General features: G+C 35.7%; 1 protein-coding gene across 1 annotated transcript in view; it reads left to right on the top strand.

Moving 5' to 3' along the window:
- URI1 (URI1 prefoldin like chaperone) overlaps positions 1-19,307 on the top strand; it is a 59,649-nt gene that overhangs the window by 8,864 nt on the left and 31,478 nt on the right. The window contains exons 2-4 of the mRNA XM_065416530.1: positions 4,983-5,017; positions 11,297-11,375; positions 14,130-14,265. Coding sequence (XP_065272602.1) covers positions 4,983-5,017; positions 11,297-11,375; positions 14,130-14,265 — 250 coding nt within the window. The remainder of the gene's footprint in view (positions 1-4,982; positions 5,018-11,296; positions 11,376-14,129; positions 14,266-19,307) is intronic.

Below are 19,307 nucleotides of genomic sequence, written 5' to 3'. Positions count from 1 at the left end.
AGTCTCGATCCTGGAAACAATCACGCATGTGGATAACTTAATTCACATGAGTAGTCCCATTGAAGTTAATATTCACATACATAAAGTTAAACAATTAAACTCTGAAAATTTGGAATCATCCTAATTAGGTCAGGAGTAAAAATGAGTTTGATTTTATCCAGGACCCTAATAAACATTGAGCTGTATCGCAAAGAACATTATAAGGTTTGATTATGGTAATCTGCTCATGGGAGGGCCTGAACCACAGAACCAAGGTCAAGACAGAGTTCTTTGCAAAATCTCAGATGGCAAGGCCAAATTCCTAAAGGTAAAACATTGGTTTTAGATTTATTAGACTATTACTTTAACACCTCATTACTTCCCTTCACTTTCACAAAAAGTATTCTATACTCTCAGTTTTCCTTAAGTAACGTGATTGAAAGAAAATGTTTAAAGTGAGACTAATTCAAGATTAAACTGTCACAAATTATTTTATTACAGCATGTACACAAATTGCTTACATATCTGATCATATTCAGATTACTTTTCAAGTGGTAAATAATTCTACTTAGCACTTATACAGTGCTTTACATCTTCAAAGTGCTTCTCAGGCATTAGCTAATTAATCAGCATAGCACTCCTGTGAGGTAGGTAAGTTAGTACTACTTATCCCCATTTTACAGATGAAGAAATTTAGGGCTTGTCTACACCACCCAGCTTTTAGTGACAAGGCTGTGTCGACACAGCCTTGTCGCTAAAAGTCAGCGTGTGTGAACGTTCTTTTGCGGTATTTTGTCGGCACTTTTGTTGACGCTTCCAGCCTCGCGAACAGCATAAGCTTTGTTGGCAGGAGAGCGCTCCTGCCGACAAAGCCGCGTTCACACTGCCACTTGCTTCGGCAAAACTTTTGTCTTTCGTGGGGGGGCTTTTTAAAGTACCCATGAAAGACAAAAGTTTTGGCGACAACTGTGCAATGTAGACAAACCCTTAGACTGAGAGATGATTTACCCAAGGCCAAACAGAAGCATTCAGTGTCAGAGACTGGATTAGATCTTTTGAGTTCAAGGGAAGCACATACAGGAATGGGGAGCTGGTGTGACATGACATACATGCACAGGTAAGAACCTGTTCCCATGTTACAGGATCAGAATTTTTTGCAATTTTCTGTTCTGTCCTACTGTCCATTCAACCCCATCTTAATTCCTAAGAAGCATATTGTGAGGGAGTGTTGTATTTAGTGATTATATCTCATGACGGTGAGTCAGGAGATCTGGCTTCTACTCCTGGCTCTGCCACTGACTGATGTGTAATTTCAGTTAAGTCACTCAATACCCCAGTAAAATAAGGATAATACCTCTTCAGAAAGGGTGTAGTGAGTCAGTGTTCATAAAGGATGTTGAGTCCTCAGATGGAAGATGCATGAGAAGAGAAAAGAGAAAATGATGATTGGTTGGCTGGACAGTGTGGGAAATGGGCTTAATGTGGCTGCTGGAGAAGGGAATTTTCCCCTTTAGGACAGCAACAGCATCTTCTGCTGTGGAACACGGGCAGCCTTTGTATCCTCTTGTCTCAACAGCCTGCAAGCTGCATTGTGCTAGCATTGGGACTGCAGGATGCTTAGAAAGTGAACATAATTCTAAAAATCTAATCCATTTAATTTTAGCCACTTTTGTGTTAGCATTTAGTACATACTAAAAATAAAGAGTATTGTATAAATATATATTGGTAAGATTAGGTACATTTATGCGACAAAAGAAAATCTGCTACTTTAATTACAATAGCCACTGTCGCTTCTTTGTACAATATCCACCTCTCAGTTCATCTTTCAACTGTGATGTAGAAATCAGGCCTTGCAGTTGTCAAATTTAGGAAAAAGGGTTTAAACTTAAAATAGATTCTTAAACAGCATTAAGAATCTTTCCGTTTAAATAGTTCGAAATAATAAAAATCAGATCCAACATTTATTATTCCATTTTTAAAGTTTGGTTCTTAATCAAGAAGGAATTGAAACTCAGGGGAGGACAATTTGAAGATATGCAAAATAAGAATCATTTAAAAGCTGTGCTTCTCTGTTTTATTGTCTGCTGTACGTGAGGGAGACTCGCAGTATGATGCCCCCTTGTGGCTACCCACAAAATAAATAGCACTAAGTGAAATAAATAAAAGTGCAGAAGCTCTTCAAGCAGGTGGCACACTTTGTGATCCAACTGAAAAGCATCAAGCATTTCTGAAATCAAATACACAGTTATTGAATCAGGATCTTGTGAAATATTAAATTTCAACAAATCATTGTTGGGGGTGAGGGAGGAAACAAGATACTTGTCTGTTCCCTTTTCATTTAAACTGTGAAATGTATTTTCCACAAGTAGATCCTGTTTTAATAACTGAACACTTGATTAGGTAATGTTAAGTTTGCTGCAAGTGTAGTTTAATAACCCTCTACACTTTAAATATTTTAGTATGCAAATAAACCATTGATAACCTCATAAATTTGCAAATGCATACATTGTTATCCCTGGAGGGGAAATAAGTCAGGATTTATTGGTATCACTTACGCTACAGTTTCTTAAAAGTAAAGCAGTATTGGTAGTGTTAGTTGTCCAGACAAAATGAACTTTAACTCACCTGCCCATTTGTTGATTATTTTTATTTAGCCTGGCAGTAGCTGCATAAAAATTGGATCTAGATATACACTGTTCTTAGCACAGTAGAGCACAGCATAGACTCTAAAGACCTGTATATATATTTTTTCTCTACTTGTTTCTTTGCTGCTGTATTACCAACGGTTATCAAAACAATTTGAGTGTCTCAGCAAAGGACATGTAGGTAATGTGTAATTGATCTTTGACTGTATTTTTTAAAATACTGTCTCATTAGTATAGTAGGTGCTTCAGCCTACTATACTAGTATTACAAATAAAAATATATTTAAGATGGTGTATTGTAGCACTTCTGAAAGATCCCTCACTTCATCCTGGCCACTGAAAGGTTTGTTATTGGTTCTATCCTTCAGTATCCCTTCATGAGGGATTATATCAAAGAATGAAATTATAATTGATTGGTGTTATTGATTTTTTTAAGGGGGTCATGGAAACAGCATATGCCCATGTGCTCTTTTACTGATGGCCCATTTTTTTAAATATAAAAAGCATATGTGCCCGATTTACATATTTGCTAATTAAAAAAGCTTCCTGGAAACATTAAGTAGACTATCTTCTGTAACCTTTAACATTGTAGCTAATGGATATAGCCTGGAAATTTTCATAGAAGGTTCTCTAAATAATGTAAAATGATTATGAATATGTAACTAGTTAATATGCAGCTATGAAAGGATTATCATGTAGAGGTTAATGAACATGCTGCTCTTATGGTTTGCAGGGCTTTTCTTTTTTGTGCTTTTAGCTCACTTCATGCATGGAAAGTCATGTATTGGGAATGGAAAGCTTCCTGTCTTTTCTTTTTTTGTAGCTTCATCTTTAATGGGGCAATTAAGCTGGAACTTTCTTAAAGGATTTCGTAAACAATTTTTGTGCACTTAATTATGTTGTGTACTTTGCAATCTTTCAAATCTGAAACAGTGAAATATGTTGATATAATATTCTCTGATTCTTCTACTTGTAAAAGCAGTACTCTGTTGTGTACTACTACTATTATGAAATGTTGCTACTGTATGTGACATACTAGGGAAGCTTTATTTTAAAATAGATTTGTGTATGAAGCATTAATAGTATAGTTTTCTGAATGTATATCTTCTAGAAATCTTCCTCTTTGTGCCTAGCATTTTTTTTAAAATTAGCAAATACATTAGGTGAGATTATTTTATAGAAATTAAATGTAGGATTTAAAATTACAAGTCTTCAATGGCAAAGGACATTTAACCTTGGTGTAAGCACAACCAACTGGATGGCTGAATTTGTCCCGACGTGTAGGATTATTATGATGGTAGTGAGACCACAAATGTGGGACTGATCCTTCAACCCTTACACATTTGAATAATTTTTAGCTCTCAAAAGAGTCCTATTCTGTTACTTTTCAGGCATATTTTCCTATTAATTGCTTTCAGATGTTAGCATTCTTGTGGCCATGTGAGAAACAAATATTTGCAAAAATATCTGGAAAATGTTATATTGAGGAGATGTCTAGACATATTTAATTGCCTCATAGCTTCTTTGCATTTCATGTAATTGAGTGAAATTGTCTTTGTTATACTGTTCAATATGTGTTATTGAGAGTTCTGTATGTATTTAAACAAAGTGTCCATGCAATTGTGGTACAGCAGACCGGCATCTTGTCTGTCTGTACTATATGTAATAGTGTCTAGTATTACTAAACTGAGGTACCCTCCCACACTTACTATTTTAAAGTATGCAGTCTTAAAAATATTCCGAACTGGTTGATTTTCAGTCTCTTTGGGAAGCCTATATTTTGAAGAAATAAGTGGGCTATTCAGCTCATAACTGTTTCATTAAAAAATATATATAATAGCGGTATTTTTTTTTGCATTTAAACACTGCAAAATTCATGTGTACTGTTTTAGAATAAAACTATAGGTGAAAACACTTGTAGGTGTACTGATAAAGTAAAACATTTTCAGGGCTGGTTTTTCTTTTAACTGAACAGGCACGGATGTTACATTGGCATCTTGTTATAATTTATATTGGTTTCTTATCTACAAAACATGTAACATTGAAAATAGATCTGTAGATTGTACAAAATACTAGTAATCTTGTATCATGTGTCACCTAATAGTTATGGAGCAGGTATTGTACCAAAATATGAATTGGAAAGCTGTAATTTGTTCTCCAGTTATCAGTCTGCATTAGTGTTGTGATAAAGTGTGCTGCTTAAGAACTAACATTCACATGCCTTTGCATTGACAAATAAAAATGTATATAGAGAAGCTACCAAATCTGTAAAGCTATTGTTCTAGTTTCTGATACATTGACATTGCAGCTGTGTGCTTAGCCTTGTTTTTTCATGAGCAGTTATCTGTTTTAATGACAGGTGGTCACTAGCTGCCAAGAAAAAATCCAGCACTGGTAAGTGAAACATGTTTGATTACATGCTTAAAATACTGATGAAGTAACCTACTTGTGTTTTAGTAAAGTACCAAGCAATTATAGTATTTATAACAATTTTAGTCAAATTCTACTATTATACTTTAGGTGTATAGTTTGAGATACCTCTGACTTATTGCACTGTGCCCTCTTCAAAATTTGTATTTTCTTTCCTGTGATATCACTGCTCTAACACACACACATATATTTGAACCTTAATGTGTATGCTTCTTTTATACCCTCTTTCCCCTTGCCATTTTTTGCACAAATTATCTTGTGTAAAGAATACTGAATCTGTCTGACTGGATAAAAAGGTGTCAGCAATTTGGAAGTTATTCCTGGGTGTTTTTTGTTTTTTGTTTTTTATTTATTATTATTATTATTTATTACTACTACTACTACTACTACAGGAAAGAGCAAATGCTTATTTTAAGTAATTTTATGCATATATAGTGAAAATATAACATTTAAATATTTTTACAGTAAACTGTTTGGTAAGCCTTAATATGTAATGTTTAGGAAAAAAGTGTCCCTTGAAGCATTAGCTCTGGGCACTATATATATATATGCATATGCTGCTGTTTTAATGTGGTAATCCATAGTTAGTAGAAAACATGCCCAGTAAATGGCAGTTTCATATGGCATTTGAGGAAAATGTACATTTAATGGTGAATGAAATCTTATGAGTTACAGTGAGATATAACATTTGATCTTACAGATATCAAATTACAATATATCCATGCTGTGTTTACCATGATTTTACTGAGGGAACAACAGGAGCTGTCTTGATTATTGTCTGCAGGGTTATTGCAAAATCACAGCAACTGCCCCTTTAGTGGTGAGATTAAACCTTTGGTTATACACCATCAAGCATATAATATTTTAAATTTATTTTAAGAGGCTTTTTCTTCATGCCTGAGAGATCTCCAAGCAAATAATTTATAGTTAGTGTGTATAAAATGTTTTTAGTTTAAATGCATGTAAGCTGCAAGCAGTGGATAAGAGTTAAAAAAAATCAGGGCAATCTGTACACATCATCATATTAAATTCTGACTGTTGGCTTGCAGAAAATAATCTACAAGTAATATGTTTCACTTATGTTTAAAATTCAGAGACTGCATTAATTTTCAATAAGGAAAGTATCATAGTGGTGCCACTGTTGCTGTTGTAGTTAAATCTGTCAGTATTTCCATAATACACTTTTCAGGAGTTTATAACTTACCATACCAATTTAGTCCAGGATATAAATTCTCATTCTGGGAGTCTTCTTTCCCAAAAATGTTGACCAAACGTCTAACTTTTTAAACTTTTACAAAATGAAAAGTTTACAAAGTTTGTTTTGCTTCTATGAGAATGTCTGGAATATTTTTGTTGGTGTTTTGTTTTTTTGGCAGGGTATGGTTTGTTTGTTTTTAAAACGAACCCTTAGTTCATATCTAATTTTTGGATGTTTTTTATAGAGAGTAGGAGAGAAGGATTTGAAATTGGCTGATGTATTTTATATTGAAAAGCAGTTTACAGAGCATGTACACAATTTTTGTTTAAAGAAAATGTATTAACATTTGGGGCCACATGGTGCAAGAGGTGAGTGCCTATGTGTTTCAGCTGAATAATATCCTCTTATGAGAATCTTTAAATAGCCAATGACACAGATAGATGTTAAATAGAATTGGATGAATAACAGCACAGTTTTAAAATACTCCACTTTAATAAGTTTCCATTAAAAATTCATTTCTTTTCTTTTTAATGTAATTAACTTATTTTAAAAGTATAGATTCAGAGACATAAATAACTGCTAAAATAATGAGTAAAGCATGGGGTCAGCTAAAGCATTTCCATTTATAGAGGCACTTCATAAGTTGAATCTCATTCCTAAATAAATATTTATTCTGCCTGAAAGTATAACACTGTTGGTTTTAATTTCTTAATTGTCTATGCAACCAGTAGACCCATGAGTTCACATGATCATGTGTCATTAGATGGGGAGAGAAGAAAAACTTCCTACATAATACTGTTTCAGGCCAATTCAATAAATAGATTTATTTTTATTTTCTTGGATCTGTTATACCTTTTTAGAGCATTGCTGCATTTTCAGAGACTTCCAGAGTAGAGTATGACCAGTAAGATCCACTGAAAAACAAAGGTGCATCTTTTAGTCATTCCCCAATACTCTTTCCATTGAACTTTCTCCTACATAATGGTAGGCAACCACATCAAGAAATCAGTTTCCAAGGCTCACTAATATAGAATATGTGCAATGCAGTAGAATCCTTCTGCCTTCGATGCAGAGCAGTTCCTGCAACACTTTTATCTGGTTATTCAGTAGTGGGCAACTGCCTAATCCTAAAGGACACCACCTTCTTTTCAGATAAATGGAGAAATTGTTTATCCTGGCTGTCACATCTAGGAGATGTTTAGCGCTGAAATGATCATTTTTTGCACTCTTGTTTTCCTAGGGATTTCCCTCTTTGTATTTCAAATCCAGCAAAAGGGTTTTGATTGCTTTTGTTTTTGTGCATCTTTAAGGTTTTCTTATTTTAGAATATGAATTGTCTTCATATCATAAGCAAGGTGAGATTTGTGGTGATGGGTTTTGAAGAGTCTATATCTTGATGTTTTTCCTAAACCACACAAAAATACTTAAAAGTTCTTCTGTTACATGTTAGCACTCAGTCTTCAAGCTTGTCACCCTTTTGGCCAGTCCTTCAACAGCAAGTGTTGACCTCACACTACATACACAGCTGATCATCTGTGGAAAAAGATTTCAAATATTTAATCAGATATCAAAACACACAAGGTTGCATCAAGATAAACATATTAAGCTTTCAAACTCCAACAGAGATGACCACTGGTAACTGCAGAGTCCCTTTAACAAAAAGCTGGAAATGGTGCAATGTTAAAGATCTTTATCGAGCCTTCATTTCCAGATTCCTAATTAGATGGTTATATAAAAAAAGAAGGAAAGTAAAAACTTCTGGCTCTAATTCAGGGGACCAAAACTGCTAGAAAGATGGCAGATCTTCAGCGATGTGTCTTAAGGATTCCTGTTCCAAAAAACCTATTTAGAAGAATGAATTGATCTGTTTTCCCTTGACCTCCATCCCCCACACCTCCAACTAGATTTTCTTCTCATAGTAGCAAGCTGAAACAAATTGTCCCCATTTGTTTGGGGGATATAAATTTGGTATGACTACATCGTTGCCAATTTTCCATAAAAATAGGAATATCGTTGGGGGCAGAGAATGGAGCTTAAGACTTTTCTTCTTCTATTAACAATAAGTTTTCATCATATTGCTTCTCTTCCAAGACTCTCACTGTACTTCGTAAATGTTAATGAATTTACCTTACAACAGCCCTGTGGAGAAGGTGAATATTATCCTCATTTTACAGGTGAAGAAACTAAAGTGCAAGGGGGCTTGTCTGAGTGTGTCAGGAAGTGTGCAGCAGAACTTGAGTAGGACCCAAGTCTTCAAACACTATTTTGTGCTTTAATCACAGGGGGTAAAATTTTCAAAAGTGTCTAAGTGACTTTGGAGCCTAAGTCCATGGGACACAGTTCAGCATCTTAGACATGTACTTTGAAAATACAAAGTACTGCAGATACCTTGTTGAGTGCTTGAATACTGCAGGGTGATAAAGTTGGGTGTTTCTACTAGTGACCACTGTAACCGTAATCTTCCAGAAATTAAATGAGACGAAAAAATTGTGGGATTATTGCAACTTTTTTCATGGTCCCAAAATGATCAGAGATTCCACTTTATTTGGGAATTGAAGAAAGTCAGTAATAGTTGGCTGTTGTTTTTTAAGATGTTCATATTGCAGTTTCTTCATCCACCCGGTCAAGGTAGATATCTACTTCTAGTAAACAAATGTACAGGATGCCTACTTGAACATCCTCAGAAAACCATCAGAATTTGCATCTTTTGGTCAGCATTTTCAGTTCATATCCATGATGCTGGCTTCCATCCCAAGATTAAATACAGGTTGAACCTCTCTAGTTTGGCATCCTGGGGACCTGACCAGTGCTCCAGAGAATTTGCCAAACCATGGGAGGTCAATGCAGAGTGCCAGTGGATCTCCATAGATGCAGGAAGTAGGGTTGCTGGGGGTGCTGCAGCCTGCCCGGAGGTTCCGATGCCAGCCCCAGGTCCCAGCCGCCAGCCCCAGTTCCTCCCCCTCCTTCCTGCAGTTTGAACGCCGCAAATCAGGTGTTCGTGGCGCTCCAGAAGCGCTGGGACGGAGGAGGAAGTGTTGGTAAGCGTGGGGCTGCCGGTGCGCAAGAGGCGCGGGGGGAGGAGGGCAGCTAGGAGAGCTTGGTGCCGATGGATGCTCCGCACCCACTAATTTTTCCCTGTGTGTGCTCCAGCCCCAGAGTACCCATGGAGTCGGCACCTATGCCGGCCCATGGATGTTGCTGGACCAGGGAGTGCCGGATTAGAGAGGTTCACCCTGTACAAAGATTACATGAGGTGCTGTATTGGGGCAGAAGTAGAGAATATCCTCTACCCTCAAATGTATATGCCTGATAATGCAATGCACGTGTTAGCTGATAATTTACCTTAAAAAAATCTTTTTTCCAGCACACCAGTTTCAATATTCTTTCAGAAGAGGACTGGCTTCTTTTTGTTTGTTTGTATTTTTACTGCTAGCAAACAAGACAAAATTCCTTAGGTAACTGTTTCTCCCAAACTCAGAGAGTTCCTTATCTTTTCACAGTATACACTATTGGGATTGTTTGGCCAGATTCACCAAGACATTTCTAATTTCTTTGGCCCCTTTCCCAACTTTGTCTCAGCGACCTTTCTTGAAATGGATCAAATACCACTTCCGCACCTCACTGGCCTATCCTAAGTAAATTGATTTTGTGACTGAAATCTGACAAATTGGTGGAAGGAACCAACCCGAACAATTTGGAAACTTGGTGCAGAGCAGCTATCAACCATTCATTATCATGAGTAAGGGTAGTAGTAACAGCTGGGGCCCTTGCACACCCTCTATGGGGACCTTCTGCATGTGGATCCATGTCATGCCTGATCTACTGCCTGCTACCCTACTGTGCTATGCCACCAGCTGCCCAGGTTGCTGCAGAAAGTACCAACGTGGTCAGAGCTCCAGAGCATGCAGGGTCGGAATTCTCATGGCCAAAAGACTACTGTTAATTGAATCACTTTGGCTTACAGCTTTTAAGTTTATGGGAATGTTTTTCTGTATCTCTTTTTCTGCTGGTGCATGGTTGTGTGAACTCAATCTCGATAGGTGCTATTGGATATGCTGCTCATGAGTAGGAAACATATATTTTGGGGACGTATGTTTGAAATTATCCTGCTTTTCAGTGTAAATTACTGAGATCCCTTCTGCCACTGACTTTCTTACTGCACTTGCCCATAAACATCCTTGTTGTTTAAGATGGGGAGTTTGTTGTCCTATTCAAGACACTTCCAAGATCACAAATTGGTTCATGAGTTGCTATATAGTAGAAATAGGTATTGAAAATGCTCATCCAAGTTGACGGGAAAAGTCGTGTACAAACATTCTGAGGAATACGTTCTATGGGAAAGAAAATTTCTATGCAGAATGTTCTAAAATGCCCAAAAGAAGAGTAGAGCAATATGTAAACATTCAACAATTAAGCATTAGTAATTTTTTCTTGGTCAGGAGAACTAGAGTAGTGTTTCACATCTACACTCCTTGTTGATAGGTCAAGAAGCTACAATAACCCTATGGTCAAATCATCATCTTTCAGGAATGTTGACTGTCCATGGGGAGAGAAAATTCAGCTAGAAATCAGATTTAACTTTAAAGAGTATTGCCCCTTTTTTTTAAAGCCCACACTGATTGTTCATTGCAAATAAGGTTTTGAAGATTCTGCCTCTTCTAAAATATAAGCTGGAATTCCAATTTGTCTTCTAAACTATGATGGTGATTTAATTGTTGAACCCATGCAGTGTGCTGTGAGACCAACAAAATACAGAGGAAAGCACTATTTTCCCCCCAAGGAGCTTGCAATTCAAAAAGATGAGCTTCTAGTCTAAAATGAATGATGTCTATAACTGGCCATCACAAGAGTTTTAAAATAAATTGTTAAAAATGTTAAAGTAAAAAAAATTAATCTTCCATGATATAAAATGTATACATTTATGAATAAAAACAGTTCTCCCTCCCATATCTTTCCATGGAGCACTGAAAATGCATCAGCAGAAAACCATTAACTTAACTATTTTACATTTAGAAATAATTAAACTCACTTGAATTTGTCAACAGGAGGAAGGTGGAGAATGATTATGAGGCTCTTCAAGAACGTCTCAATACGTTGCCTGATAAACTATCTTATGATATCATGGTATGTACAGTATAGTTTATTCAAAATAATTGACTAATGGTTTTAGTATCTGAGGTTACTGCACTGGCAGTGAGGTATATTATTCAGGTTTACCATATAGTACTTAGTAATGATACATTAATTATAGTAATAGTTAAACCTTTGCTTCTTTTTCTCTCTGTCTTTTTTCAAATCCATAATAAATTATAATGTTACTGACAATTGAGAACTGATGACATAAATGTTAACACAAAATATGACATATTTGGTATGCAAATCTATTATACCGAAAACTGTAATTATGACTGAAATATGGTACTTAGTCATTTCCTGTTAGCCATAGAAGAAACAGGCCATAATATTTCCTGATTCACAGAATTAAACTCTGCGACATTGATTTTTATATAAAAAGGTGGTGCTAATTTTTGTTTTAATGATCTTCACATTCATATAGTGAGTTCTTGTGTTTTGAGTCATTCCTATCAAGAGTACTTTAGCCTTGAACATCCACCAGAATTCAAGTTCCTGACTTTACAAAGTTACTATTTCCTTGTTTGAGGCTATTTTTTGCCTAATTCAGAATACACTTCGAAAGGGACTGCATTGCTCAGTGAATTGGTAATGGGATACAGAATCATTTATCTCTAAGGCATCACTTCAGAACTACTAAATAAAATTAGTAACCATCTGCTGGTTAGGTGACATATCAGAATATGAAACAAACAGTCCACTTCTAGATACATCTCACTTGCTGCTCACTGGCATTCAGGTTGTCATTCTCAACAAGGGAGGTCAAAGGCTAAAGTGAGCATGAATGCTGAACTCTGTTTTCACACAGGTTTTGGGAACTGTAGGGCATTGGTGAGCTACCTTGGTAGAACAGGCGTATACTGCCTGTTTTGTGGATAAAGAAAAGACTGGTGTTATCAGTTCAGCACCTATCCACAGCATTACCTTTACTGGGAAGGGGTGTGTGTGTGTGTGTGTGTGTGTGTGTGTGTGTGTGTGTGTGTGTACACATATATACACACACACACAAAATGTGGAGAGTTTGCTGTTATCTTATACTTGAGAGCAAAATGGATATGCAAAACACTGCAAAAACCACCAGACTCATCTGGATGTAGTTTTTGTTTTAAAGTGACAGTGTCAACTCATTTGCAATTTTAAATGTATATTAACAATCCCTGTCCCGTAGCCAGCTATCTGCCTATATTTTTAATTTTATACACAATGCTGCTTTTGGGTGTGTGTAAGTGTTGCAAGCTGTTGTTTTGAAGGCCTTTGTAATTTCAGCCTGGGAGAGTATATCTTTTAAGAGGAGTATCCTCCACAGAATCTTTCCTCAAGATGGTCTCCCACCCCTCCAACCCCCCACTCTCCAATATGTGCTCCAGGCATTGCCACCTACTGGTTTTTCCTTCTGGAGAAGAGGAACTGCCATGAGAGGAAGAGAATATATGGTCCAGATGCCCTGCACTAGAATATGAGGGATGAAGGGGTGCTGTTCCTGCCCTCAAGAAGTGAGGGAAGACATTGATCCAGGAAGTGTCTCTGAAATGAGGAGGAGCTGGTCCAAGGTTGCAGGGTGACAACGCTTTCTCCTGTGGTGGAGAGTTACTTGACTACAAGCTGAGCTAGGCAGTAGCTGCTGGACTTGTTCCCCCTTCCGCTTCTCTTCAGCTGGATCACAGCTGATGGCTAACACGTGCAACCGTCCCCCTTTGAAGTTGAAGCCTGAATGAGAACCAGATATGGGAGATGAGGCTAGTGGGTGGGCAACTAGTACATCAGGGATAGGGTTATTGTGGGGGAGGGTCTAGTGCTCATAAGGCCTGAATGGACCTAGCTGAAGTGAGTGGTGTGGGGTCTGCCTGAGGCTTGTGTGTAAAGTGAGCTGGTCTGTGGGGTGGGTGGAAGGATCATAAACCTAGTGACATGTCTACTGTAAACTTTAAGAAAACGGGATAAACACTTTTAAGAAACGTGTCTTAAGCAATATAATTTATTTACCACTAATTATATTTACCCCCATTGCCAATACTCAGATTTTAAACAGTTTATTGCTTCCTGTTCCTATGAGTTATTGGAGGAAGACATATATGGCTTCTAGAACATTGAGGATGATGTACCCTCATGTTGGTGAATGAGAACAGGAAGTGTGTGGATTAGTAAACAAACTCTCCCACTCTACAGGAGTATTGGCAGGTAGCAACAATCTTAGGCTGGAGACAAACAAATTTGATTTGGGGAAAAATTGGGGTTTCTAAATAGGTGGTAGTAACACAACTAAATAAAACAATTGATATTTGAGTTGACTGTTCCTTTAAATAATATTTTTGTTATAAACCTGAGCAATGTTATACTTAACTGGGAAGTGAAAACATGTATGTATAATAAATAGTTTACAATCATCTAAACGAGATACAATATTTTTATTTTAAAAACCTATGTAGTAATATAGTATGACTTTTTTGTTTTCCTGTCCGCATCCATTAGTACTTAAGTTTTATGCCTCAGAACGGTTTTCCGGTTAAATATTAACCTGTTCTGTTTATTACAAGTACAATATTAAATTCAAACTGTGGTTGGGATTCAGATCTGGTAGTTTGAATGTTTATCATGTGTTTGTCATTAAATAACTGTGCTATAGAGTTTTGAATCCTTCTAACCCTGGTTGAATTTTAATTTATTTGTTTGGCTAAGTGGTCACTAATGACCTCTAATTTAATTTTTAATAGTGGTTTTTAGCTGTTTGCTTTCTGACTTTGACAGGTACCTTTTGGTCCCCTTGCCTTCATGCCAGGAAAACTTGTCCATACCAATGAGGTCACTGTTCTGCTTGGGGACAACTGGTTTTCCAAATGCTCAGCTAAGCAGGCCATTGGCCTGGTTGAGCACAGGAAAAAACGTATGTATATTTATAAACAATTATTATTTTAAGAGTCAAAATTATTAGCTCCATACTAAGAATATGTAAAACTAGAGGACACAATTTTTAAGTATCCTTTGACATTGCATTTCTTTTAAAGATATATAGGTCTGGTAGTATGATTAAAAAAAAGTTTAAGTAGCTTTTGCAGACTACAGTATTTGGTTTGATGAACTGACTTATGAAAATCTGGTTTGGAAATAATTATCTATGCAGCACAGTTCCATAAGATATCAGGTAAGAGTGGGAAACATGGTTTTTTGTTTTGTTTTTTTAAGTACTTATCAAAACTTTAGGCACTCTAAAATAAACAATTTTGTAACAATTTAAACTTATACCAAAATCCAGTTGTTGGTGTTTACATTAGTAAGCCAACACAAGAAGATGATCAATCAGAGGTTGTTCAGGTATAAAGTTAAACCTGTAAAAACAAACAAATCAATTCTGTTAAAATCACGTGTTCACAAAACTTTCATAGTGAGGACTGTGTCTACAGACAGTCTCTTGGACACATTATTCATTTGTGATCATGTTGACCACCTGTTTTTCAGCTCACCCTTACATATCCTCTCTGTAAATTACCGCAATTGCTTACATGAAATAGTAATAATAAGAAAATATTTATTTCTTTTAACTTTAATATGCAAATGCTTTATTCTTTTTGAAAAAAGTGAATCACACGATACTTTTGCTCTTCATTTAATCTGTCTCTCTCATGTGTGCTGCTTGCCTCCCTCTGCATGTTCTTCCCTGGCACGTGGTTTTCTTCTCTTTTCCTTCTCTGGACATGCTGCTCAGTTCCTTTTGCTCCATTCTCCTGGGAACACTACACTTCCATTGGGGGCAAGCAGATCAAGTACCACTGTATGCTCCTGTTTCTTTCCTCCTTTTATGTAGCAGCAGCCCCTAGTAAAGGCGGCTGATTAGCAGTTCATTGTCTCCAGCTAGTTTTACTTGTCACCAGGCTCTTTGCTTTAAAGAGCCTATGTGTCTTTAGAAGCGTTTGGAAAGGGGGACAGCCAGCTATGTGATCAGCCAACTTTCTGGACCACCAGCAAGTGTTCTTCACACCACAATTTATCTTTAGTTTAACTTGCCGTGTTACAATATGAGCCTGAAATATCAGTGTAGATGTCAAAGAAGGAAAAAAGTAAACTTTAATTTTAAAATTGGCACTTTTTAGCTATGAGCTACTAATATATTTTTCAGATTAGCATTTGAATTATATTTTATATCAGTTTTACTTCAGAAAGTTTTGTAATCTGCCTTGTAATGAAAAGACATTCAGACACCAGTACTTTTCAGTACACCGCTCGATATAACGCGACCTGATATAACACGAATTCGGATATAACGCGGTAAAGCGCACTCCGGTGGATCAAAGCAAGTTCAATATAACGCGGTTTCACCTATAACACGGTAAGATTTTTTGGCTCCCGAGGACAGCGTTATATCGAGGTAGAGGTGTACTTTCATTTACCCTGGTTAGTTATCCATGTTCCTGCCTGTAGTGGAAAACCACAGAGGCTCCCCCTCTCTGTGTGATTTAATTTGTTTATAAATAGTAGGCATGCATATATGAAAATACATTTCTTGTTATCTTATTTTAAAAAAATTCTTTATGAAGAGTTTTAACAAAAAAAGGTAATTTGTATTTCAGTTGTTTTATTTCTTTATCCTTTCTCTGAGGATCACATAGCAACAGTTTCCACATATCAGTGAAAACTTCCTTATTCTTCACCATAACCTATGTTACTTAATGTGACTTCTGCTAGTTCTGAGATCCCGTTTCCTTTTCTGTTATATCTTACCAGTGTTGCAGGATATTTTTGTCACCACTAAACTCAGTGAAACTCACTTGACCTTTGCATAGTAGATGTCTGATAACACCAAGTACTCTGCAAGAACACATGCACTAGTAGATGTGGGATTTTTTTTTTCTGATCTTTTAAATTGCATTAGAATATGAACTCAGAAGTTTTAAGTTCTTTTGAAGCAAAATAGTGAAGGATCTCTAGATATAAGTACTCCATTCTGACAATGTCTCAAATATCACTTTTTGTCCGTATGATGGTTGCCAGTGGGAGGCTCCAAAACACGGATATTAACTAAAAACTTTCATTTCAAATACTAAGTACAGTGTCTGTATAAGAATCTTATTAACATACATGACACAAAAATAGGAATTCTTTTCAGTTGATATAATCACCCATGAAAATTAAATACATGGAAACACAGACTTATGAAATTCCTTCAACCATTTTCTAGTAAGATGAAGCAACTAAAAATAGAATTGTAAATAATTTCCCTGTTTTAGCTTTTCTACTTTTTAAAAAATGTTATCTTAGATACATAAAATAATTGCAGGCCATTGGTATAAAATGTGAACTAACCATTGGTGACACTTATAAACATGAAAAAGTGTTACTTCATAAAATATTTTGTAAAACATACTTTACATATTGCAGTGCAGTTGTTTTAATAGGCGGTCTCATTGATTTCAATGGGATTTTTGTATGTTATAAAAGTGGCTTCATAATTTACAGTGTGATAAATATTGGCATTATCATTATATTGGTGCTTCATTGTTGGATTCCAATACCCCTTTTTTTGTTTTGAACACAACATTTATCAGGACTAGGTCCATCCCCATGGGAAAAGAGGAAAAGCTGTTTCAAGGGATCAAACTCTTGCTGTCTCAAAAATGATTGGCAGTAACAGTAAAGTCCCAATTCAACAAAGCATGTGCTTAAGGCTAGCACATGCTTTCAGTGCTTTGCTGAGTTAGAATTAAGGTCAAATGGCCAACAGTATAGGAGAGATTCAAGCTGAAATCTCTTGTGATTAAAATGTGGGGATTTCTATTGATGATTCTTTTCTTCTAGGACTTATACTTTATGTAATTGACAGTCTCCTACTCATATTTCCAAACACTAGGATTTTTTTGTAGTACACCTCTACCTCGATATAATGCTGTCCTCGGGACCCAAATAATCTTACCGCGTTATAGGTGAAACTGCGTTATATCGAACTTGCTTTGATCCGCCAAAGTGCGCAGCCCCCCCCCCCCCCCCCCCCCGGAGCACTGCTTTACCACGTTATATCCAAATTCGTGTTATATCGGGTCGCATTATATTGGGGCAGAGGTGTATTAGGTATTTTTAAATTAAAAGATAAATAGAATTTTTTGACAATACAAGTTATTTTCTCACATTAGCATTATAAAAAGAAGATGCCAGATATATCAAATGATACCAGCAGAATAGTGTCAAGATCATTAATATTATGGGTAAAAGTAGGATTTTTTTACTGTTTGTAAGTTAAAACAATTACTTATACATTAAATCATTCCATTTTCTCTTTACTAATAGCCTTTAAACTAGTTCTTTAAAAGAGATTGTTGGTAAAAAATGTTGCAGGCTCACCTTTTGTCTCTCTCAAACGGAGAAATGCCCAGGTACAACAGAAGAATTTATCAGTTGAAATTTATTTAATTTAAATGGGTGATTAAAGGATGACTGGTATTGAGTTTTAAATGGTTTTAACTGAGATAACTTTAGAAAAATACTAATTTCAGTGCATGAACTTTTGTTGTTGTTTAACTTTTGAGTTAGACCTTGAGCTATTCAGTAGTCTGATTGGTTGAAACAGATTTCAACTGTTATAACATAGGATAATTACTGTTCTCAAATGTTACTCTTTTCATAAAATATTGATCATGTCTCCCTGTATAGCATTTATGTGTATTGCAATAAATCTCTCATTTACTATACAAGTATACGACATCCCTAGATGTTCAGATAGTTACAGAACTCTTTAAAAGTCAAAACTAGATCTGATAAAGTTGTAGAAAGACAAGTATATTTTTAAATTATTTTTTAAATTAAAATGTAATGAAATATAGTAGTGTATAAAATCTAATAATACAGGTAATGGTAACCACCTTACACACTTGCTCATGTATATAAATGAGAAGAAAAAAGTGAAGTAGATTAAAGATACACATATACCAAATTCCATTATAATAAAAGAAATTAGCTTTTTAAGTATGTCACAGTTTAGCACAACAATAATGCAATAGTAGTTCTTTTTCTTACAATTATCTTGCTTAAGGTACTTCATAATATTTCTGTTCTCCTTTAAGGCATGTCTGTATTGTTTCAGAATTCAAAGAGGGAATAAAGATTCCTTTTTGTGGATATGGGATTATACCCTTTACGTGTTTGTGATGATATAATTTAATTTCCTCCCTTTATCAGTAATCGCATTAATTTCTTAAAATGGGGAAATTTTCATGACAATAGTCCCTGTGATAGTTACTATAGAAAGAAATTAAATTGTTTTTCATGTAAATATTTGTGGATTAATTCAGTATGTTTGATATTCCAAGTGTCTGAATACTTTAAAAGTTGGGAAATTAAATCACAAGCACCACCCCCTCCAGGAAAAAAACCCAGAAACCCCCCAAAACCCAACAACCTAGAAGTAGTTTATGGTGTTAAAATCTGTTGAATAAAAAGGAAAATTCTACTTAAAGAACTCTTGAACTGCTTAGTAATTGTGCTTCCAATATATGTAAGAATACCCTTGCAGTGTGATGCTGCAAATGAATTCATGAAATGAAAATACTGATTACATTAACATACAGTATTGTGATAGTACCCAATTGTAAATTGCAGTATGTAACCTTTAATACAAATATTTGTGTCAATCAAAATTGACCGATGTCTTAGATTGCAGTATTATACAGTGTTTTTCAAAAATCATTGTTTGTAATAAGATAAGACCAGGCAGATAAGAGAAAAGGCTGAATTTGTTCATTATCAGTGTTAAAAGAGAGAAAAATATTGCCTCTGATAAATAAATAAAATAAAAGCTTTCCATTTTCTGTACAAGAATAAGTAGGATCTTCAGGATCAACACCTTTATCGTTTCATCTGGGGTTTGTGAAAGTATACTGTATAAAACAAAACAGTTGACATTTACTCGTCCACCATTTTTTTGGGAAAGGAGCATAAGAA

This window comes from Emys orbicularis, chromosome 14, assembly GCF_028017835.1.
Source record: "Emys orbicularis isolate rEmyOrb1 chromosome 14, rEmyOrb1.hap1, whole genome shotgun sequence".
Lineage (NCBI taxonomy): Eukaryota > Metazoa > Chordata > Testudines > Emydidae > Emys > Emys orbicularis.
This window is presented reverse-complemented; position numbering and strand designations above follow the sequence as displayed.